The sequence below is a fragment of the Nerophis ophidion genome, linkage group LG01, assembly GCF_033978795.1.
Source record: "Nerophis ophidion isolate RoL-2023_Sa linkage group LG01, RoL_Noph_v1.0, whole genome shotgun sequence".
In the NCBI taxonomy this organism is placed as follows: Eukaryota; Metazoa; Chordata; class Actinopteri; order Syngnathiformes; family Syngnathidae; genus Nerophis; species Nerophis ophidion.
The window spans coordinates 79,518,078-79,543,369 of NC_084611.1; the positions used below are offsets into that span (position 1 = coordinate 79,518,078).

General features: G+C 41.2%; 1 protein-coding gene across 1 annotated transcript; it reads right to left on the reverse strand.

The window, feature by feature from the left end:
* Positions 1-25,292, reverse strand: tapt1b (transmembrane anterior posterior transformation 1b). The gene is made up of 14 exons (XM_061912677.1): positions 25,074-25,292; positions 22,743-22,873; positions 22,556-22,674; positions 14,841-15,003; positions 14,627-14,762; positions 14,396-14,493; positions 13,138-13,207; positions 12,902-12,982; positions 11,376-11,485; positions 8,857-8,916; positions 8,485-8,553; positions 8,332-8,408; positions 8,071-8,243; positions 1-6,723 (listed from the first exon to the last, which is right to left on the reverse strand). Exons 1-14 carry the CDS (start codon positions 25,249-25,251, stop codon positions 6,461-6,463), a joined length of 1,728 nt encoding a protein of 575 aa, XP_061768661.1. The 5' UTR covers positions 25,252-25,292; the 3' UTR covers positions 1-6,460.

A 25,292-nucleotide genomic window follows, 5' to 3' on the forward strand; every position in this document is an offset into this window, starting at 1 on the left:
TTACAAAACAACTATTTTATTCTCCTTCTTCCGTGGCGAAAAAGAACTGTGACACAGACATGGCAGAAATGATACGGAGCAAATCAAGAAAAACAAAAAACATTTGGCATAATTAATCAACATTGTTTATGGTGCTCCTATGAGATCATGAATAAGTACATTGTGTAGGCGTTATTGAGGTATAGAATGTTACACAAGATGATATACGAGTGCCTTCCAGTTCAAACTAAGAATTGAAATCAGATCTAACCCAATCTGAATGTTTCCCTTCACTGTGAAAAGGGATGAAAATAAAATTCCTTAGATTATGCTTGGACTAGAGTGTCCGCCCTGAGATCGGTAGGCCGTGAGTTCAAACCCCGGCTGAGTCATACCAAAGACTGTAATAAAAATGGGACCCATTACCTCCCCGCTTGGCACTCAGCATCAAAGGTTGGAATTGGGGGTTAAATGACCAAAATGATTCCCGGGTGCGGCTACCGCTGCTGCTTACGGCTCCCCTCACCTCCCAGGGGGTGGAAAAAGGGAATGGGTCAAATTCAGAGGGTAATTTCACCACACCTAGTGTGTGTGTGAGACTATCAGTGGTACTTTAAGTTTAACCTAATTTGAATTATCTCTGCAATGATGACATTCTAACTATTTTTTGGGGGCAGTGGAATCATATCCAAACCAGAACAATATTCAACAAAACAACCAAAATGCAACTGCGGTATTATTTTCAAAATAAAAGTAAAACAAAAACGAGAACCTTCACGATATTGGAAGTACAGTAGATCCACGGCTATTTCACTCCCCGCATATTTGCAAATTTAATTGTTTTAAATTGTTAATAATTACTATTTTGGCAAATTAAACAAAGAGGTTTGATGGTGCTATTTGTCACGCAAGTCACTTCACTCATTTTCCATCAGGAAGATGCTTTGACAAGACGTATTGTTGAAAACTTCACGTTTTGAAAAATACTATACGCCTACAATTTATTTTGTATAGTGTAAAATTTTATTTAACACTGCGATACATTGACAAATGATATCCGCCTCAACACAGACGCAGGAAAGTTCTCAGTCTTGGTTTCTGCTGGATCTAAGTTGACCATTCTATCGTTTTACAGGGGATTAGAAAACTGGGTGGGAATATCCGGTTCTGTTCTTGACTGGTTCAAGTCCTATCGCGATTACAGGACATTCTTGATGAAATTGGTAACTGTGGGAATCCTCAGGGCTCAACTTTAGGACCCCGATTGTTCCAGCCTGTACATGCTGCCTGTTCTTGACTGGTTCAAGTCCTATCTCGATCACAGGACACTCCTGATCAATCAATCAATCAATGTTTATTTATATAGCCCTAAATCACAAGTGTCTCAAAGGGCTGCACAAGCCACACAACATCCTCGGTTCAGATCCCAAATAAGAGCTAGGAAAAACTCACAACCCAGTGGGATGTCAATGTGAATGACTCTGAGAAACCTTGGAGAGGACCGCAGATGTGGGTGAGCACCCTCCCTTCTAGGGGAGACCGGATGCAATGGACGTCGAGTGGGTCTAACAAAATATTCTGAAAGTCCAGTCCATAGTGAATCTAACATAAAAGTGAAAGTCCAGTCCATAGTGAATCTAACATAAAAGTGAGAGTCCAGTCCAGTCTTGATGAAATTGGTAACTGTGGGAATCCTCAGGGCTCAACTTTAGGACCCCTATTGTTCCAGCCTGTACATGCTGCCTGTTCTTGACTGGTTCAAGTCCTGTCTCGATCACAGGACATTCTTGATTGATCAATCTATCAATCAATGTTTATTTAACTAGCCCTAAATCACAAGTGTCTCAAAGGGCTGCACAAGCCACACAACATCCTCGGTTCAGATCCCAAATAAGAGCTAGGAAAAACTCACAACCCAGTGGGATGTCAATGTGAATGACTCTGAGAAACCTTGGAGAGGACTGCTGATGTGGGTGACCACCCCCCTCTAGGGAAGACCGGATGCAATGGACGTCGAGTGGGTCTCGCATAATATTGTGAAAGTCCAGTCCATAGTGGATCTAACATAATAGTGAGAGTCCAGTCCAGTCTTGATGAAATTGGTAACTGTGGGAATCCTCAGGGCTCAACTTTAGGACCCCTATTGTTCCAGCCTGTACATGCTGCCTGTTCTTGACTGGTTCAAGTCCTATCTCGATCACAGGACATTCTTGATTGATCAATCTATCAATCAATGTTTATTTATATAGCCCTAAATCACAAGTGTCTCGAAGGGCTGCACAAGCCACAACGACATCCTCGGTTTAGTACCCACATAAGGGTAAGGAAAAACTCAGAACCCAGTGGGATGTCAATGTGAATGACTATGAGAAATGTTGGAGAGGACTGCTGATGTGGGTGACCACCCCCCTCTAGGGAAGACCGGATGCAATGGACGTCGAGTGGGTCTAGCATAATATTGTGAAAGTCCAGTCCATAGTGGATCTAACATAACAGAGAGAGTCCAGTCCAGTCTTGATGAAATAAGTAACTGTGGGAATCCTCAGGGCTCAACTTTAGGACCCCTATTGTTACAGCCTATACATGCTGCCTGTTCATGACTGGTTCAAGTCCTATCTCGAGCACAGGACACTCCTGATCAATCACTTAATCAATGTTTATTTATATAGCCCTAAATCACAAGTGTCTCAAAGGGCTGCACAAGCCACAATGACATCCTCGATTCAGTAGCCACATAAGGGCAAGGAAAAACTCACAACCCAGTGGGATGTCAATGTGAATGACTATGAGAAACGTTGGAGAGGACCACAGATGTGGGTGACCATCCCCCCCTTCTAGGGGAGACCGGATGCAATGGACGTCGAGTGGGTCTAACAAAATATTCTGAAAGTCCAGTCCATAGTGAATCTAACATAAAAGTGAGAGTCCAGTCCAGTCTTGATGAAATTGGTAACTGTGGGAATCCTCAAGGCTCCACTTTAGGACCCCTATTGTTCCAGCCTGTACATGCTGCCTGTTCTTGACTGGTTCAAGTCCTATCTCGAGCACAGGACACTCCTGATCAATCACTTAATCAATGTTTATTTATATAGCCCTAAATCACAAGTGTCTCAAAGGGCTGCACAAGCCACAATGACATCCTCGATTCAGTAGCCACATAAGGGCAAGGAAAAACTCACAACCCAGTGGGATGTCAATGTGAATGACTATGAGAAACGTTGGAGAGGACCACAGATGTGGGTGACCATCCCCCCCTTCTAGGGGAGACCGGATGCAATGGACGTCGAGTGGGTCTAACAAAATATTCTGAAAGTCCAGTCCATAGTGAATCTAACATAAAAGTGAGAGTCCAGTCCAGTCTTGATGAAATTGGTAACTGTGGGAATCCTCAGGGCTCCACTTTAGGACCCCTATTGTTCCAGCCTGTACATGCTGCCTGTTCTTGACTGGATCAACCCCTGTCTCGATCACAGGACATTCTTGAGGAAATTGCTAACTTTGGAAATGGCTATGACCTGTGGGGTTCCTCAGGGCTCAACTTTAGGACCCCTATTGTTCCAACTTGTACATGCTTCCAATAGGCCGGATAATACTTAGCTTAAACGCAGCTACGCAGATGACACTCAGATCTACGTGTCCCTGACGGTAGGTTGATTCACTTTGTCGCTGCATGGAACAGACCAGTGTGTGGATGCAAAACAATTTTCTTCGGCTCAACTCCGACAAAAGTGAACCAATTGTCTTTGGCGCGAAGAAGCAAAGAGACACTATTATTAGTCACCTTAAAACTCTCACTAAAACCTATTAATCAAGTTAGAAATCTCAGGGTAATAATGGACAAAGACTTGAACTTTAAAAGCCACGTTAAGTCAATAACATCAGCAGTTTTTGACCACATAAAAACATTGCCAAAATCAGAGGAATAATGTCGAAATCAGACTTACAGTAGAAAGACTAATCCATGCCTTTGTCTGACTACCGTAATGGCCTTATCCCTGGGCAGCTTCAGTACACCCATGCTGCTGCTCGAGTCCTGACAAGAACCAGGAAATACGACCATATTAGTCCAGTTCCTCTTTGGCAACTGCAATGGCTTCCAGTTTCTCAGAGAAAATACTCTAAAAGAGCTCTGCTTGTGTACAAGTTTGTTCATGGTCTTGTGCCGAAGTCCATCTCTGACATGTTAGAAGCATATGAACCATCTCCCGCTCTGACATCCTCACAGAGTGAGGATCGAACATATATATTTTAATTTTCCTGAGGGAACTATCCTGAAAGAATCAATAAAGTACTATCTATCCAGTGAGATTGCGTTTCAAATCCGAAATAGTCCTCCATTTATTTAAATTGTGCATATGACAAATGAAAGTAGTTTATCTGCACTCTCTGAAGTGAATCATAATTGTTTTTATAATGACTTTACTTGGATATTTTATTCTAATTATGATTAATGTATTTTCATTCTTGGCCTTCTTGTAATTTTCTGTAAAGTACTTTGAATTGCCTTGTGTGCAAATTGTCTTTTATAAATAAACTTGCCTTGCCTTTTACCATTACTCTCTTGGCATGGAAAACATAAAAAAAAATATTAAAAACATACAATTAACAAGGAGTTGAAAAGTGTCCACTACGGTGAACAACATGCGTTTAATTGATGAAATACATTCCTTAAAAATAATTTAAAAAAAGAAATACAATTTTGTAAACAGTATAAAATATTTTTCATTAACTTTAAAAATATGTTCACATATTTTAACATATTTCAATATTGTTAAATATATTGCAAAACAACCTGACTACAAAAAATGTTTTTTTCTTATATTAAAAAAAAACAACATTTATATTCTAATAGCATTCATTAATTGATTCGCAGCCAGAAAGTTACTGCACATTATGAATCTTCAAAACTCACAGCAATACTATGCATAGAATTCAAAATATAGCCAGTGATGCACGATGGCCAATTTAGTGGACACAAAATACATCACAATTTCTTCATAACACAAAATCAAACCTCAGAAATGTTAACTCTTATTCATTATTGATGTTCCTAAACTTTTGTACCTGCATGGCTTTCCTAGAAAAAGAGGAATGGACAGATATTCCTCCCATTTTGCACTTATGAATGTCCGTTTTTTTGCATTTAGAACAGCTGACCAACAGGTGGCAGGGTATGGCAGGACACAATAGCAACTTTGAATTTTAAATTAATTTAAAAAATTCAGCTTTTGAATGGGTGTCCAATATAGTGACCATGATGCATCACAAAGGTAAAAAGAGTGCGAGGAATATTATCCGGTTGTTTTTTTTTTAGAGACTAAAAACAGGAATTTTGAGGCTGCATCTATTTTTGTGATCGGGTGGGAACCCTGGCAAGTAGCGGGATCTACTGTACTCTAAAAGAGAGGTTTCCAAAATTTTCCCCTGCACTGTGATTAAAATATGCAGTGACCATTTTGATATTCTTAACCGTGTATTAAAAAAAAACTTAAAAAAGTGAGCTAATGTCTGTCACAATATGCTGAAAAAATAGCGTCCTTTTCAGCTTTGTGTTAATTTTTTTTTTTTTTAACAGAATGGCCTTATTTTTCCTTTCTAAATCAGACTGCCTAAATTTAACTTTAGAATTCCTTTTTTCTTTTTTTTTTAGAGCTGCGGGCTGGCAATGGCCCCCGGGTCAGAATTTGGACACCTCTGCTCTAAATAGACCCCAATATTGAAGCATGACAAATAAGAATGAGGATGCAAAAAAAAAAAAAAAATGTGCAACACTATTTGAATGATAAAGATTTTAGCTGCAAAGATTAAGTTACTGAGTGCAAGTTAAAAAACAATAGTTAAAAAAAAAAACGTGATAACTTCAAAAAATGTTGCCACGGTAATTGAGTGCAGGTATTTTTAAAGAAGAATAAACCCTACATAATTTGATCTAAAAAGTTGTTGGGCTACATTTACACCTGTGTTTGTTGTCAGTGCAGTCATCTTCAGTGACTCAGTAACTGGTTTCAAAATGACAGCCTTGTAACGGCATGAAGATTCCAGCTGGCTTGTCTATCACCTGACATTTTCCATAAAAACAGAGATTTTTTTTTTCGCTCCCATAAAAATCCTTTAAAATGTAAGAATTTTCCAAAGTTGAAAAAAAAAAAAGTTTTGTACCTGGCTGACATCTGTGGATTGTGTTTGAGCAAACACAATGCAGCTGTAATAAAGCACAGCAAACCAACTCGGCATATTTTCACATTTTCTCTCGACGAGATGCTTGACACGCCACGCGCTCGCTCCCATGGTCGTGTGGCAAACGGGCCCTACGAGCCCGGTGGTCCTTTGGCGGGACATCCTATAGTAACAGCTGAATTCCTTGGCTGGTTTCTGTCAGTAATAAATTAATAAATACTGATTGTGTCAGCTGAGTGTGTGGGACCCTGATCCGTGGTGCGCCTCCGGGTCAAAGACCCCACCCCCGGCCCCCCGGTGGCGTTCAGTCGATGCGGTTTCCGCATATGGTGAAGCGGTCTATCTCCAGCAAGTCTTTTTTGGGCGTTCTACGCGCGAGCACGTCCTCGTCCAGCCCCGTGTCGTTGTTGATGATTTTAATGACATCGTCCTCCCCATCGTCGGGGGTGGTGAGGAAAGCATCAGAGTCACTCTTAGGGAGCGCGGTGGGGGCGGGGATTTCTGGCACGTGTGCGGGCTGAGGGCTGACCGACGCCAAGGGTATTCCTCCTTTGTCTGTGGCAGGTTCTGTAGGAAAGGGTGAAAGCGAGGTGCAAAATTCTGCCGTTCAAAAACGAAAGAGTTGAGCCTTGATAGAAAGGACCTTCAGAGATTAAACAAAAGCTATTACTGGGATATAAGATACAATGATTGAAATGATAAATACCTTCTTACAATATTTCTCTGTGTTGTCTGTATATGTTTTTGATTGAACTACAGAAGTAAAACTTTCGCACAATACAGTAGTCTAATGTATTCAGAAGCACCTCTATGCAGCTCTGAAAATGTCATATATTGTCCTCTTTTGTTGAGTATTTTACATTTTAGTTTACATTTGTTGTTGGCACTACCCAATGTATGAATTAATGTATGTATATATATATATATATATATATATATATATATATATATATATATATATATATATATACACACACACATATACATACACACACACAAACATTTATATATCTGTCTATATATATTATATATTTATAGTATACATATTTACATCCACATATATGTACACACACACACACACACGTGTATATATATATATATATATATATATATATATATATATATATATATATATATATATATATATATATATATATATGTATATATATATATATAAACATGTACTACATTTGTACTGTATTGTAATATTTACACGTATTGAATTTACAAATCTGTCTGTTTTCATACGACATCATTTTAAAGCAAAACATTTAAGCATTTTTAATTTGAATTTTCATCTTTGTAACTAATAAATATACAAGTGTTTGTACTACATGTTAACCTTATTTTCTTTATTTGCACATATGTATTAAACAGACAAAAACACACAACCTTTAAATTATACGTGACAATGAAAATCTGATATTTTGCCATCAATTAAAAGTGATTGGCAAATGTTTTTGGCTCATGGAAATATTTTTTGTATAATCCTACAAACTAGCAAAGTTTATTTTTCAAAATAACTAATAAAGACAATTATTATTACAATAAATTAATTTAATAAATTAAAATTATTATTATTAAAAATATACATATTTTTTGTACAAATTCTACTAAATTATTATTTTTAATTTTAGTATTATAAAATCATTATTTAAAATGTTAATATAAATATTTTATTTAAACTTTTAATAATATACAATCGTTATTTAAAATTTAATATAATAACATTATTGTTTTAATTACCATAACATCATTATTTGGAATATCATAGCATACTTTTAAAAAAATACTATAACATTGTTAATATTATTTGTATCCTTATCATCATTATTATTTTTATTGTCATTATTATTACTAATATTATTATCATAATAACAGGTGAAGTGATGGATGGAGCTTTGTCTGTGCTACCTTGCTGGGGCGCAGTATGCGCTGCCTTGGTTCGATTAGCCCTGGAGTTGACGCGGCTGGAGCCGGCAGAAGGCGGCGGGTGGAAGAGCTTCTCCTCCATGTTGGCCTCTTTGACGAACATGCAAGATGTGCCGAGCAGAACTATGCTGTTGAGCACCTTCAGGGTGATCAGCCTGCTCAAAAAAACAACATGTCTTCAGGTGAATTAACAACTCAACTTGAAATTTAAAAAAGTGCTCCTGTAGGTCGAAATGTATTTACCCCAAATAAAAGAGCAGCACACATATGAAGGAGAGCGAACCCTGGATCTTCACTGAGCTGCTGACCACTCGTATCAGCTGGGGGAAAGAAACAAGGGCGTCGCATGACAGGAAATACACAAACACACGTGGTCAAAAAGACAGGGATACCAACCAGCAGTGCTAAAGGAAGAGGAATGAAGCCCATTCTTCTGGAGACAGAGTCGCTGTAGTCTGTGTAGGCCTACACACACACACACACACGCAGAAGTGAAGTATATTTATATAGCGCTTTTATCTAGTGACTCAAAACGCTTTACATAGTGAAACCCATTATCTAAGTTACACTTCAACCAGTGTGAGAGCAGGTGGATTAATTATCTTGCCCAAGCACACAACGGCAGTGACTCGGATGGTGGAAGCGGGGATCGAACCTGGAACCCTCAAGTTGCTGGCACGGCCGCTCGACCAACCGACCCACGCCGCCACAATGTTAATAACAGACCAACACACAGGGTCCGTCTACTTGATGACTTTTGGTATGTACATTTTTCTGCCGACTGCTGACGAGGTCAAAGGCGAGACTGGCTCGGTATTCTCCGTACACCTGCAGCATGAAATACAAAAAAGGGGAACAAATCAGAACGCAGGTGTTTGACAAATATAGAGAAAATATACTGAATGTTGAATAACGCTATCATCATGTAGAAATAGTAAAAAAACATATTTATTTCTGTCGGAATGAGAGGTGATTCACCATAAGGACTAACTTCCCGTCAACAAAGTTTTAGCGATTAGCTTTGACAGTGTTGGAGATAAAGGAGTTAATCCCTTCATGTGGTACTGGGTTCCATTGCATAACCATGCTTCTTTCTATCGGAGACACAGGAAGTGTGAATGCTGGGCAGGAAAGGTCAGGTTGGTCACAGTGAGAGTTAGGGATGGGTGATGTTCACATTTGAACTGAAATGGTACCAAATCCCAGTACCTGGGAGTCAATATTGATACTTAATGTTACCAATTTTCTGTACTTTTGTGTGTTAATAAATAATAATTGTTTGACAATAAATGCTCTATATTTTACTGCAACATTTAAAAATGAGCTGACTATGAGAACTGGTGTCCAGGGGTTATATTGTTCTCGTTTGCAATAATGACATTAAGTTGCAAGCCCAAGACATGGTAGTGTCCTAAAAAGTGTTATACTGTAAGTATACCACTACTGTAAAACTGTAGTGCTGCAATACAGTAAGTATTGTAGCTGTTATGCACCACATGCTTGATTATAACGTACATCTTAGTTATATTTTATGAAAGGCCTACTGAAAAGATATTTTCTTATTCAAACGGGGATAGCAGGTCCATTCTATGTGTCATACTTGATCATTTCGAATATTGCCATATTTTTGCTGAAAGGATTTAGTAGAGAACATCGACGATAAAGTTCGCAACTTTTGGTCGCTAATAAAAAAGCCTTGCCTGTACCGGAAGTAGCAGAAGATGTGCGCGTGACATCACTGGTTGTAGGGCTCCTCACATCCTCACATTGTTTACAATCATAGCCAGCAGCAGCTAGAGTGATTCGGACCGAGAAAGCGACAATTTCCCCATTAATTTGAGCGAGGATGAAAGATTTGTGGATGACGACAGTGAGAATGAAGGACTAGAAAAAAAATAAAAATAAAAAAAATGAAAAAATAAAAAAAGGCCAGGGCAGTGGGAGCGATTCAGATGTTATTAGACACATTTACTTATCTGCTTATTGTGTTACTAGTGTTTTAGTGAGATTATATGGTACCTGAAATGCGGAGGGGTGTGGCCACGGGTGTGGTGACCGCCAGTGTCTGAGGGGAAGCCACGCAGCTGCAGGAGGACGCAAGCTCCGCTCATGTCTACGGTAAGAGCTGACTTATTACCACAATTTTCTCACCGAAACCTGCCAGTTGACATGTGGTCGGGAACCATTTTCGCTTGACCGCTCTGTTCCATAGTTAAGCTTCACTTTTGGGAATTTTAAACAAGGAAACACCGGCTGTGTTTGTGTTGCTAAAGGCAGCCGCTTCTCCCCTCTATCATTCTACTTTGACTTCTCCATTATTACTTGAACAAATTGCAAAAGATTCAGCAACACAGATGTTCAGAATACTGTGTAATTATGCAATTAAAGCAGACTACTTATAGCTTGGATCGGGCTGGAATAAAATGTCCGCTACAACCGGTGACATCAAACGCACGCGTCATCATACCGCGATGTTTTCAACTGGATACATCGCGTGAAATTTAAAATTGCAATTTAGTAAACTAAAAAGGCCGTATTGGCATGTGTTGCAATGTTAAGATTTCATCATTGATATATAAACTATCAGACTGTGTGGTCGGTAGTAGTGGGTTTCAGTAAGCCTTAAAAATTGCAAATGTATCTAGAGGGAGCCTGGCTGAGTCTGCTCTATGTGCTGCTGCGGTGATCGGCAAGTGCCGAGGTGGGAAGAACTGGATGAGTTGCCACTGTAACATGGTACCACTGGATTCGACGTTAATCGGTGCTCAGGAGGGCCGGCGGGTTGTGGTCGGTCCCAATAAAGTACCGCATTCGAAACATATCCCAAGTGAGAGTGTGCCTCTACATGTTCCGTTAGGACAGAGTAGTTTAGTGTCGTAAGATGGAGCAGGGGAATTTAAACATGTTTGGCTTTGACTTTTTTGTGTTTTTGTGTCGAAGAGATATCCAACTCCTAATGCCTAATCAGCTTTAAAGAAAATCTCACTATGTTCAAAATTATTGTGTTCAGACAAATCTTTTGTGTACGAAAGCTTTGACGAAGGCTGAAGTGTCAGCGGGTAAGAAAACCTTTCTTACACAAACAAATATTTGTCTGAATACAATAATTTTGAACAAAGTTATTTGAGAAGACAAGATAAAACACAATCAATTTAATCTGAGAAAATCTCACTGTGTGATCTCCCATACAAACACTGTTGCTTAGTACTCAGTTGTATTAGTATGAGTTGTATTTGTTTCCCAATATCACCAGACAGATATACTGGAAGTATGCGGGAGGGACTCACGTCAGCACTGATGTCGTTGAATTTGGTGATGAACGCGTGCTTGACGACATCGACGGTCACCTCAGAGGCGATCACCATGGCGACGTCGGGAAATAGCACCCACAAGTGATCTGACGAAAAGAGACATGCATTTCAAATACTTCAAATCAAATCAGTCAAGGGAGATCTCTGCTCATTTGAGCCTACATATTTCAGGATTTTTAAACATTTTTTAAAGTGTATTTCAACTGCTCTGTCCTGTACGGTGGCCGACAGAGGCAAAACGCACAGCAACGTCCAAAACACACACAAACCCCTAACAAACATTAAATAAAGGGAAAACACAACTCAATAAATCTGTAACTCAATAATACTGTTGGAAAAAAGTTTAAGAAAAAAAGAATATTTACTTTTTCACTCCAAAAACTGGGCATTCTGCTTATTTATTTGTAAAACCCTCTAGGACCTAGCGCCACTGGTACGGCTTACTCAGATATGAATGCGTAGATTCCGCCTTCAGGCTTGTCAGGCGCGTCAACACGGCCACCGTATTGAGCAGACAGATCAGACTTGTGTGCAATTACCTGGACCCAACATTTGAGTCTTTGGTACACCTTTGTCCCAGTTCACTAATGCAGTAAATACACACGGCTTCCCCCTGCTCAAGATGATGGTAAATGGTAAATGTGTTGTACTTGTAAAGCGCTTTTCTACCTTTTTATTTTAAGGAACTCAAAGCACTTTGACATCATTTCCACATTCACCCATCCACTGATGGCAGGAGCTGCCATGCACAGCACTAACTAGGACCCATCAGGAGCAAGGGTGAAGTGTCTTGCTTAAGGACACAACGGACATGACTAGGATGGTTGAAGGTGGGGATTGAACCAGTAACCCTCAGAATGCTGGCATGGCCACTCTCCCAACTTCGCCACGCCGTCCCCATGATGGCCGCTTTGACACATCGTTCCAGCGGGTACTTCCTTGTTGCATGCTAACTTTCATTTTTATTCTATACTACCGTTATCTTTTGGGGATTTATGTATGTTTTGGGGGTTTGCGCCGCACTCGTGTGCTGTTTTTGTGAAGTTGTATGTGTTTTGGCAGTTTGCGTGTGGTTTGGTCGTTTGCTGCGCGTTTGCCTCAGTCGGCCAGCATAATCCTGGGACTGTATATGAACAAAACTATTGGAACACTTAGTTGATCAACTACAGGAATTGAAAACGGAAGATAACTGCCTGGACAAGTCAGAGTGGTCACCAGTAAATGCCAGGGTATCTCTTTTCTAGTACGTCCAATATCACCCAAGCAGGTCGTTATGGACCTCCCCCCAAACGGTTCAAAGGACGCATGCGATTGTCCAAAATGTCCCGTTAAAGATGACAAATTCAGTCCATAGCCTGACTGATTAATAGGCCGGTCCCAATAGTTTTGTGCAAATTGTGTACGTTTGGCACACAAAGAGCTTAGTCTTTTTACAGCACTTTTGGCATTTAATTAGCCATTTTTAATACGGATTAAGGTGCGTCTCTGCCGACTGTATTTACCAGGATTCCAGGAGAACTGCTCCATGTTTCTCAGGCAGACGATGAGCAGGAGGATGTAGTTTGTGAACCTCTCTTTTATATCTGTGGAAAACAAAAACAAAAATCAATCCTGGATTAACCTACTTTCCACATGTGTGCGCACATGTGATTTCTAAAATTTACCTTCAGCTAAAGTTAGGAGAGTAATACGTGTCTGTAACCTCCCCGACCCCGTTTTGTATCTTTTGCTCACTTACCGCTATTTGACATCTGGAAAAGGTTGTTCTTCTCAAACTTTTTGAAGACGCTTCCTTTGATCTCCACAAACTGCAAGAGGACAAAAATCAAATGGAAAAACAGGACATAACTTTAGGTACAACTGCACATTTCATAAAGAGTGTCTCGATTCGATTTGGATATCGGCCAGATAACTGCAAAAAATAAGTATTGGATTATATCTGCTTGCATCTAAAATGTCCAATATAGACCCTCCGATACACCCAATCCTGCAGCGCGTTTACTTGTGCAAAGCTTAACATCTAGAAGCTTAACATCTAGAAGTCCACCAATAACCACACAAGGTCGGTTGTTTCTTGTGGTATAGTGAAGTCATTTATAAAAGGTAAACATGGTAGGCTAGAGGCTACAAGGGGAAAGCAGCTACACAACAGGTATGCATACACGAGCACAAAAGTTAACATCATTCAACTGTGTCATGGGCTTAATATTTAATTAATTATTGTGACCACTGGGTGTCGTCAAAAAAACAATTACATTCCACTTAAATTCAACTTATCTGACTTACAACAGCAAAAGACTTACAAAATTTGTAAATAAATAGATATGATGAGAGATAATTAGCAAGCGAGATCCGTGATAAATGGGTTATACTTGTATAGCGCTTTTCTACAAGGTAATCAAAGCGCTTCGACACTATTTCCACATTCACACAATGATGGCGGGAGCTAACATGCAAGGCCCTAACCACGACCCATCAAAGACACAACGGACGTGACGAGATTGGTAAGAGGTGGGGATCAAACCAGGAACCCTCAGGTTGCTAGGATTTCCACTCTCTCAACTGCTCCACGCCGCCCCCTGATGATGTAGAGGTGAGAACCACAGATCTCTTTACCATCAACAACAATTTTAATCATGCAGACGTTGTGGGAGATAACAATAATTACTTTGGGGAAAATTATGATCCCCATCCTTGTATTTTTAACTTGAATATAAGAAAGATGAGCTACGACTTGTAGAAGCTGTGTGCTAAACAGTTCCATCTTTAGAGAAGCAGTATAGCATCATGTGGTAGTATAGCAAATCTCATATTATTGTGTATCCTCCTAAAATACAGCTAAACTTTAATCATATCTTGACTTTTTTCACTGCAATCCCATTGTATTTGTGTATTAGGGCAATAATCCTAAAAAAAATATAACTGTCCAAGTACTTCTGGAACCGACTGTATATTTTAAGCTATAATGTGTACTTAATGCCGATAAATCTACTCACGTTGTTCGACATCATGATGGTGAGGAGAGACTTGTTGTGGGAGTTGAAGGCGACATTGAGCGTGGTGGCCTGGACCATAATGAGGATGGCGTGGAGAACTGGAAACAAGCACGTTAAGAAGGAAACAAAAGCACAATTTTGGAAAGAAACATAGAACCGAATTAACATTATCAATAGGATGACACATTTTACTCTCACATTCACTTCAATGAATTAATCAGAGAAGGATACAGACATAGAGCACGGCCATGAGAAAGTGGGGGATGACGCCAATGTGCGCCCTCTTCTTCTCTTTGGGTTCCGTGGCCGTCCAGTAGAGCGCATCCAGGATATCCTGGCCGAAAGACGAGAAGAGGCGGTCCGCCACCTGCCGAAAAACATTGGAATGGGAGAGAGACAATAAGGAGAAGGAGATAAATGGTTGCCTGCAGTGGTGATTAATTACCTCTAGCATATTGTAGATGATGTAGAGTTTGATGACTGACTGGCCCCGGATGAGGTGGTACATCATGGCGTAGTCAACGTAGCTCATCATGGAGTAACACAGCACCATGATGAAACCTTTTAGGACGTCACACACCTGCGCTGGCTGGAGCAGTCGAGTCCCTCTAAAAACACAATAAATTATAAAGCTGTTGCAAGGAAATATTCAGAGTTAAAGGCCTACTGAAACCCACTACTACCGACCACGCAGTTTGATAGTTTATATATCAATGATTAAATCATAACATTGCAACACATGCCAATAAGGCCGGTTTAGTATATTAAATTGCAATTCTAAATTTCCCGCCAAGTATCCTGTTGAAAACGTCGCGGAATGATGACGCTTATGTTAACGCGTGCTAGTGACGTTATTGGTTGGAGCGGACATTTCAGCCCAGCACCACGCACGGTTAAAAGTCGTCAATTTTCATCCCATAATTACAGAGTATTTTGGACTGTGTTGCTGAATCTTTTGCAATTTGTTCAATTAATAATGGAGACTATAAAGAATAATGCTGTTTGTGGAAAGTGGTGGTTTGCAGCTGCCTTTAGCAACCGAAACACAGCTGGTGTTTCTTTGTTTGTTGTGAAGCTTTAACACAGAGCGGTCAAGCGAACATGTTTCTCTACATCAACCAGCAAGTTTTTGGATGGGAAAATTGTGATATTAAGTCGGCTCTTACCAGAGACTTGAGTGGATTATGCGACCTCCTCCTGCAGCTGTCAAAAAGGCAGCTGCAGGAGGAGGTCAATGTCTTCTCTCGTAGACACTGGCATTCACCGCAGCCTTACGACTTTCAGGTATGACTTTATAATCTCACTAAAACACTACTAACACATTAGGCAGATAAGGGCTTTTCCAGAATTATCCTAGTGAATGTGTCTAATAACATCTGAATCGCTCCCACTCCCGTGCCTGGAGCCGTCGCCTTTTCTTTCTTTTTTTTTTTTGTCCTTTTTTTTTTTCTTTGTGCTTCACTCTAACTTTCCTAATCCACAAATCTTTTATCCTCGCTCAAATTAATGGGGAAATCGTCGCTTTCTCGGTCCGAATAGCTCTTCCTGCTGGAGGCTACGATTATAAACAATGTGAGGATGTGAGGAGCCCTACAACCCGTGACGCCACGCGCATATCGCCTGCAACTTCCGGTACAGGCAAGGCTTTTTTTATTAGCGACCAAAAATGCGAACTTTATCGTCGATGTTCTCTACTAAATAATTTCAGCAAAAATATGTCAATATCGCAAAATGATCAAGTATGACACATAAAATGGACCTGCTATCTCCGTTTGAATAAGAAAATCTAATTTCAGTAGGCCTTTAAGTTCTCCCCCATAAACATGGTTACTTGGTTGGGATCACAAAAAGGTATCTACTACCCTCTAGAGGCAACCAACAATAATGCACCACACAGTTACATTGTTAGGGACATTTTAAAGGTCCCCCCTTGTGCAAAGTGGAGTAGCAGTAATGAGTGCCTGTCTTTAGAGCCTATTTATGAGCACAAAAAACTATCCTCTCCTTTACTCACGTTTGCTCCACTTTTGAGAGAAGAAGGGTTCAAATAGTTTGCATTTCAAGTTGTTTTTGTTCATGTCCTGAAGCAATAACCTCCTTCCTCTGACATATTTAGATAGTTATACGCCCACCACTTCACGAGGGAGAAGTCTTATTAAAAAAAGAAAAGGTTTGTCACACATCTATAAAAAAGCCTGGAAGTCAGCCAACAATTTGTAAGAATTGTATTTCAAGTTAATGATTACCAAACAACAATTTCAAATGGTAAATTATTTGTGAAGTAAAGTGAATTATATTTATATAGCGCTTTTTCTCTATTGACTCAAAGCGCTTTACATAGTGAAACCCAATATCTAAGTCACATTCAAACCAGTGTTAGTGGCACTGGAAGCAGGTGGGTAAAGTGTCTTGCCCAAGGACACAACGGCAGTGACTAGGATGGCGGAAGCGGGAATCGAACCTGCAACCCTCAAGTTGCTGGCACGGCCACTCTACCAACCGAGCTAAACCGCCCCACGGTATTTGTATTCTTTAATTACTTGTATACATCAGTGCTTCTCATCAGTGCTTTGGCAAACAAGCGATGACACATTGTGGAGTTCTTAAAACTGTAAATATGTATCTTATTATAAATAAAATACATTAAAGTGCAGTTTGAATTTCAGGTACTGTAAAATAATGTATACCAACACCTTGTGGTTAAACAGCCCGCCCTGAGATCGGTAGGTCGTGAGTTCAAACCCAGGCAGAGTCATACCAAAGACTACAGAAATGGGACCTATTGCCTTCCTGCTTGGCACTCAGCATCAAGGGCTGGAATTGGGAGTTAAATCACCAAAATGATTCCCAAGCGTGGACACCGTTGCTGCTCACTGCTCCCCTCACCTCCCAGGGAGTGGAACAAGGGGATGGGTCAAATGCAGAGGGTAATTTCACCACACCTAGTGTGTGTGTGACTATCAATGGTACTCTAACTTTTAACTTTAACATAAAACAAGTTTCATCATTTTTTTCAGGAACAATGTTATTTTTTTATATCCACAAACTAACAAAAATAACACAAAGTTTTGGTCTGCAGAAGTTTTTTTTAGTACATTTTATGTGAGAGAAGTGGAATATTTGCAGACACATATACAAAAAGTCTAAATATAAATAATTACATATAACAATGCATTTTCTGATTAAATTAGTGGGTGTGTTGACTCTCCCAGTTGGGACCAATACAGTCGCATAGACGTTTTGAGTACCTGCAAGTCCGCATTCAGGGCATTATTACTGGTGCGCTGCAGCAAATAGTGAAACTAAGGTCAGTCACTAAAGCCGCTGCTCCTTTTAAATGTTGTTTCAACTTCTATGCTAGTGTTGGTCATTTTTTTTTATGTGGTCTTCTAGGCTTCACTTCCAGCTTTGTAAGGGGAAGAGGCACATCGCTGATTGAACATTCAGTAAGTCGTGACGAGCCTCACTTTTGCGAACATTGAACGGGAGGTCACAGACACACCTTCACACAAACATACACATTCACAGACACACACAGGATCCTGGTCAATAATGGTGGATTGTTCCGTACAGGAAAACACATGCGGTAACTTTTAACAGATTTTTACGCCATGTTTGATCGAGGAAATATGCTAACAGCTGATCACCGTGATCAAACTCAAATTACCGGTAATAGCGATCAAGAATCACAATAAAATAATCTTGCGGCATTATAAACTGGTCCTTTTTCCCAAGCTTTGAACCATACGGTTTATACAAAGTTGCAGCTGATCTACGGATTTTTCTTTGTTAACAGCTAAATTATGGAAGAGGTTAAGCAAAAATATCAAACAATGTTCTAAAATGATTCACTTTAAAAAAAATTATATTCAAACCCAAAGTGCTTACAAAGTACAAAGAAGAAGAACCCTGATAAACATCTTAAACCCTTTACAAACAAAAATTGCCATCAAAGGATGACAAAAAACCCATTCATGACCGCCTACTCAGTGGCCTAGTGGTTAGGGTGTCCGTCCTGAGATTGGTAGGTTGTGAGTTCAAATCCCAGCCGAGTCATACCATCCATCCATCCATCCATTTTCTACCGCTTATTCCCTTTCGTGGTCGCGGGGGGCGCTGGCGCCTATCTCAGCTACAATTGGGCGGAAGGCGGGGTACACCCTGGACAAGTCGCCACCTCATCGCAGGGCCAACACAGATAGACAGACAACATTCACACTCACATTCATGCACTAGGGCCAATTTAGTGTTGCCAATCAACCTATCCCCAGGTGCACGTCTTTGGAAGTGGGAGGAAGCCGGAGTACCCGGAGGGAACCCACGCATTCACGGGGAGAACATGCAAACTCCACACAGAAAGATCCCGAGCCTGGATTTGAACCCAGGACTGAGGCAGACGCACTAACCCCTCTGCCACCGTGAAGCCCCGAGTCATACCAAAGACTATAAAAATGGGACCCATTACCTCCCTGCTTGGCACTCGCAATCAAGGGTTGGAATTGGGGGTTAAATCACCAAAAATGATTCCCGGGCGCGGCACCGTTGCTGCCCACTGCTCCCCTCACCTCCCAAGAGGTGATCAAGGGTGATGGGTCAAATGCAGAGAATAATTTAGCCACACCTAGTGTGTGTGACAATCATTGGTACTTTTAACTTTGACTTTTCTGTTTGATCGGCCGTTTTATTGCTGTTTAACGGGCACTGTTTGGAAATAATCAAGGTGCAGTATGTAAATAAACATTTAAAAAATATTTCTGTACACATATATAGTTTTATAACGCCCTTGTAAATATCTGTGGTTTAAAGTCCGGTGCAGCTAATATATAGAAAATATTTTTTTTTTCTATAATATAGTCCTTATCTTTTCTTACTGGTAAGTGTTTTTTTTTCTCATTTTGATAGAAAAAAAATATATTTGCTGCATGAAATTACACTACATGTATTGCAAGAAATACATCATCATACTTTCCCAACTATTTTTGTTCAAATAAAACTAAATACTTAAATATCTGCTTGACTAAGGCTTCAAAGCAAGTTATCCATCAAATTGTAAAAATTACAACAGATTTCACAATACGATTTACAGTGTTTTTTACAGCATCCCTCCATCCATTTTCTACCCCTTATTTCCATCGGGGTCACGGGGTGCGCTGGAGACTCTTAGCTACAATCGGGCGGAAGGCGGATTTACACCCTGGACAAGTTGCCTCCTCGTCGCAGGGCCAACACAGATCGACAGACAACATTCACACTCACATTCACACACTAGGGCCAAATTTTAGTGTTGCCAATTAACCTATCCACAGGTGCATGTCTTTGGAAGTGGGAGGAAGCCGGAGTACCCGGAGAGAACCCACACAGTCCCAGGGAGGACATGCAAACTCCACACAGAAAGATCCTGAGCCTGGGATTGAACCCAGGACTACTCAGGACCTTCGTATTGTGAGGCAGACGTACTAACCCCTCTTCCAACGTGAGTAAAATTCTGGCAAATTAGCTGCCAGTTTTTCAACGTTAAAATCTACTGTTGTAGTTTTTATGGTGTAATAATGTAAATGAAGAAATAATTGTACCACAGTTTTTTACCATAAAAAACTGGCAGCTCAGTTGCCAAAATTTAAAAAAAAAGTGGTAGTGTTTTGGTATTTGCAGTAATATGATGTAAAAACCACTATGTTTTTTCATCCATCCATCCAACCATTTTCTACCGCTTATTCCCTTTGGGGTCGCTGAACCCTATCTCAGCTACAATCGGGCGGAAGGCGGGGTACACCCTGGACAAGTCGCTACCTCTTCGCAGGGCCAACACAGATAGACAGACAACATTCACACTGACATTCACACACTAGGGCCAAATTTTAGTGTTTGCCAATCAACCTATCCACAGGTGCATGTCTTTGGAAGTGGGAGGAAGCCGGAGTACCCGGAGGGAACCCACACAGTCACGGGGAGGACATGCAAACTCCACACAGAAAGATCCTGAGCCTGGGATTGAACCAAGGACTACTCAGGACCTTCCTATTGTGAGGCAGACATACTAACCCCTCTTCCACCGTAATAAAAATGTTGGCGAATCAGCTGCCAGTTTTTTATCGTTAAAATCTACAGTTGTAGTTTGTATGGTGTAATAATGTAAATGAAGAAATAATGGTACCACAGTTTTTTACCGTAAAAAACTGGCAGCTCAGTTGCCAAAATTAAAAAAACAAAGTGGTAGTGTTTTTGTATTTGCAGTAATATGATGTAAAAACCACAGTTTTTTCATCCATCCAGCCTTCAATCCACTTTCTACCGCTTATTCCCTTTGGGGTCGCTGAAGCCTATCTCAGCTACAATCGGACGGAAGGTGGTGTACACCCTAGACAAGTCGCCACCTCTTCGCAGGGCCAACACAGATAGACAGACAACATTCACACTCACATTCACACACTAGGGCCAAATTTTAGTGTTTGCCAATTAACCTATCCACAGGTGCATGTCTTTGGAAGTGGGAGGAAGCCGGAGTACCCGGAGAGAACCCACACAGTCCCAGGGAGGACCTGCAAACTCCACACAGAAAGATCCTGAGCCTGGAATTGAACCCAGGACTACTCAGGACCTTTGTATTGTGAGGCAGACGTACTAACCCCTCTTCCAACGTGAGTAAAATTCTGGCAAATTAGCTGCCAGTTTTTCACCGTTAAAATCTACTGTTGTAGTTTGTATGGTGTAATAATGTAAATGAAGAAATAATGGTACCACAGTTTTTTACCCTAAAAAACTGTCAGCTCAGTTGCCAAAATTAAAAAAACAAAGTGGTAGTGTTTTTGTATTTGCAGTAATATGATGTAAAAACCACAGTTTTTTTCATCCATCCAGCCATCAATCCACTTTCTACCGCTTATTCCCTTTGGGGTCGCTGAAGCCTATCTCAGCTACAATCGGACGGAAGGTGGCGTACACCCTGGACAAGTCGCCACCTCTTCGCAGGGCCAACACAGATAGACGGACAACATTCACACTCACATTCACACACTAGGGCCAAATTTTAGTGTTTGCCAATCAACTTATCCCCATGTGCATGTCTTTGGAAGTGGGAGGAAGCCGGAGTACCCGGAGAGAACCCACACAGTCCCAGGGAGGACATGCAAACTCCACACAGAAAGATCCTGAGCCTGGGATTGAACCCAGGACTACTCAGGACCTTCGTATTGTGAGGCAGACGTACTAACCCCTCTTCCAACGTGAGTAAAATTCTGGCAAATTAGCTGCCAGTTTTTCACCGTTAAAATCTACTGTTGTAGTTTTTATGGTGTAATAATGTAAATGAAGAAATAATTGTACCACAGTTTTTTACCATAAAAAACTGGCAGCTCAGTTGCCAAAATTAAAAAAAAAAAGTGGTAGTGTTTTTGTATTTGCAGTAATATGATGTAAAAACCACTATGTTTTTTCATCCATCCATCCAACCATTTTCTACCACTTATTCCCTTTGGGGTCGCTGAACCCTATCTCAGCTACAATCGGGCGGAAGGCGGGGTACACCCTTGACAAGTCGCCACCTCATCGCAGGGCCAACACAGATAGACAGACAACATTCACACTGACATTCACACACTAGGGCCAAATTTTAGTGTTTGCCAATCAACCTATCCACAGGTGCATGTCTTTGGAAGTGGGAGGAAGCCGGAGTACCCGGAGAGAACCCACACAGTCACGGGGAGAACATGTAAACTCCACACAGAAAGATCCCGAGTCAGGGATTGAACTCACGACTACTCAGGACCTTCGTATTGTGAGGCAGACTCACTAACCCCTCTGCCACCTTTCATTAACTGTAATATCCTAAAGGAACAAACAGTAGAACATGGATGTTGTAAAAAGCAATGTATATGTTATGTATACAGAAAAATTATGTTAAGCGAGCTTTTTTACTGTAAAATCTACTCTTTTTTTTTTTTTTTTTACAGTGTATGTAAAAATATAATAATCCAATGCATAGGCAAACTCATATATTATTCGCTGTTATAAGCAGCCCTCTGAGGGTAGCCATAACCGTGATGTGGCCCCAAAACAAGTTTGAAACCCAAGCCCTACTTGGTAAATACCATTTTTTTTTTCTTAAATGAAAGCTGAATCTGTACACAACAACAACTAAACAGGTGCTTCATAACAACTTACCCGAGGCCGCAGCATGGCACCGTGATAAGCTTTAGAAGGGCCAGCAGCACTCTGAGGGGCAACAGCGTGAAGACGTAGAGAAAGGCGTCCAGACAGAGGAAGAAGCCGAACGTCATCAACTTAATGGAAGGAGAAAAGCGCATTTGTGACACCTTTGTATGCTGATCTAATGTGTGCTTTCACTCACCTTCTCCAACTCCTTAGGAATACGTAGGCAGGTGTACACTCTTTCTCGGCGCTCTGTGTATTTGGCCTCGTTGTGCTCCAGGAAATAACCCCTGGTCAGCTCAGTAGTGACAAACCTGACCAGAGACAAATCTGCAGGGAAACAAGCGGCAAAACAAATACAAAGCATCAGTTGCACGTGAACATTCGACCCCGGAAGGGACAAGCGGTAGCAAATGGATGGATGGATGGAGTGAACATTCGCTAGTTGCTCTTATGTTGGAACCCCACTAGATTGTGCAAGTGTATCAATTGTGCAGGTATACACTATATTGCCAAAAGTATTTCAAGTTCAAACACGAATTGGTATGTCAGACTTAGCCCGGTCTTGGTTTAACTCTTATCTTACTGATAGGATGCAGTGTGTCTCCCATAACAATGTGACCTCGGCCTACGTTAAGGTAACGTGTGGAGTTCCCCAGGGTTCGGTCCTTGGCCCTGCACTCTTCAGCATCTACATGCTGCCGCTAGGTGACATCATACGCAAATACGGTGTTAGCTTTCACTGTTATGCTGATGACACCCAACTCTACATGCCCCTAAAGCTGACCAACACGCCGGATTGTAGTCAGCTGGAGGCGTGTCTTAATGAAATTAAACAATGGATGTCCGCTAACTTTTTGCAACTCAACGCCAAAAAAACGGAAATGCTGATTATCGGTCCTGTTAGACACCGAACTTTATTTAATAATACAACTCTAACTTTTGACAACTAAACAATTAAACAAGGCGACACGGTAAAGAATCTGGGTATTATCTTCGACCCAGCTCTCTCCTTTGAGGCACACATTAAAAGCGTTACTAAAACGGCCTTCTTTAATCTCCGTAATATCGCTAAAATTCGCTCCATTCTGTCCACTAAAGACGCTGAGATCATTATCCATGTGTTTGTTACGTCTCGCCTCGACTACTGTAACGTATTATTTTCGGGTCTCCCCATGTCTAGCATTAAAAGATTACAGTTGGTACAAAATGCGGCTGCTAGACTTTTGACAAGAACAAGAAAGTTTGATCACATTACGCCTGTACTGGCTCACCTGCACTGGCTTCCTGTGCACTTAAGATGTGACTTTAAGGTTTTACTACTTACGTATAAAATACTTCAGGGTCTAGCTCCATCCTATCTTGCCGATTGTATTGTACCATATGTCCCGGCAAGAAATCTGCGTTCAAAGGACTCCGGCTTATTAGTGATTCCCAAAGCCCAATAAAAGTCTGCGGGCTATAGAGCTTTTTCATTTCGGGCTCCAGTACTCTGGAATGCCCTCCCGGTAACAGTTCGAGATGCCACCTCAGTAGAAGCATTTAAGTCTCACCATAAAACTCATTTGTATACTCTAGCCTTTAAATAGACTCCCTTTTTAGACCAGTTGATCTGCCGTTTCTTTTCTTTTTCTTCTATGTCCCACTCTCCCTTGTGGAAGGGGTCCGGTCCGATCCGGTGGCCATGTACTGCTTGCCTGTGTATCGGCTGGGGACATCTCTGCGCTGCTCATCCGCCTCCGCTTGGGATGTTTTCCTGCTGGCTCCGCTGTGAACGGGTCTCTCACTGCTGTGTTGGATCCGCTTTGGACTGGACTCTCGCGACTGTGTTGGATCCATTATAGATTGAACTTTCACAGTATCATGTTAGACCCGCTCGACATCCATTGCTTTCCTCCTCTCCAAGGTTCTTATAGTCATCATTGTCACCGACGTCCCACTGGGTCATTATTGTCACCGATGTCCCACTGGGTGTGAGTTTTCCTTGCCCTTATGTGGGCCTACCGAGGATGTCGTAGTGGTTTGTGCAGCCCTTTGAGACACTAGTGATTTAGGGCTATATAAGTAAACATTGATTGATTGATTGATTGATATGTGAGTCAAGGCAGGTGGCCAAATACTTTTGGCAATATAGGGTACTTTCTGTAATATGAGGTCTCTGGTGAATGTACTGTTTTGTATGTGCAGTATAATAACATTGTTTTTTGCATTCCCCCCTCACCCCCAAAAAACAAAGTTAATTTTACTCTTATTGACATAAGAGAACATGTTGTTGACATAGTTGCTGTTGTAACTATAACCAAGCAACGTAGCTGTAATGTGTTGTAAGCAGGGGGCACCCACGCCTCTATGGTAGCCACTAGCCGCTATTCAGTAAGGTTCTCTATTGGAGGCATAAGACTGGAGCACCCCTGGATAGTCATTTCATCACCCATGACTACTACGGTCCCTCCGGCGGCTCGCTGGCGCTGTCAACCCGGGGGAGGGAGGTGTTATAGCGGCTAGCAGGACGAGCGGGAGCGGGTCTCACCTGACAGGTTGCGTTTCCTTCCCTTGTTGTGGCCGCCATCGTTGTCGTCGAACCGCAAGTTCCCCGCTCCCCCGACCGTATCCTTGGGTCTCTCAAATCTCGGCGTCTTCCAGGCGGTGCTGCCCCAGCTCGCCTTCGCCGTTTCCTCCCCCAGACCCGTCGACTGCGAGTCCGCCATCTTTGACCGAGCGGTTTCACAGCGGACTGACGTCTGTGTGG

Bases quoted from the DNA above. Each gene is read 5' to 3' on its own strand.
- tapt1b (XM_061912677.1), bottom strand. From the start codon at position 25,251: ATGGCGGACTCGCAGTCGACGGGTCTGGGGGAGGAAACGGCGAAGGCG. The intron at 8,554-8,856 runs GTACATACCAAA...GTGTGTGTGTAG, and splicing joins TCAGCAGTCGGCAGAAAAAT to GCCTACACAGACTACAGCGA. The intron at 8,244-8,331 runs GTAAATACATTT...TTTTTTGAGCAG, and splicing joins GTGCTGCTCTTTTATTTGGG to GCTGATCACCCTGAAGGTGC.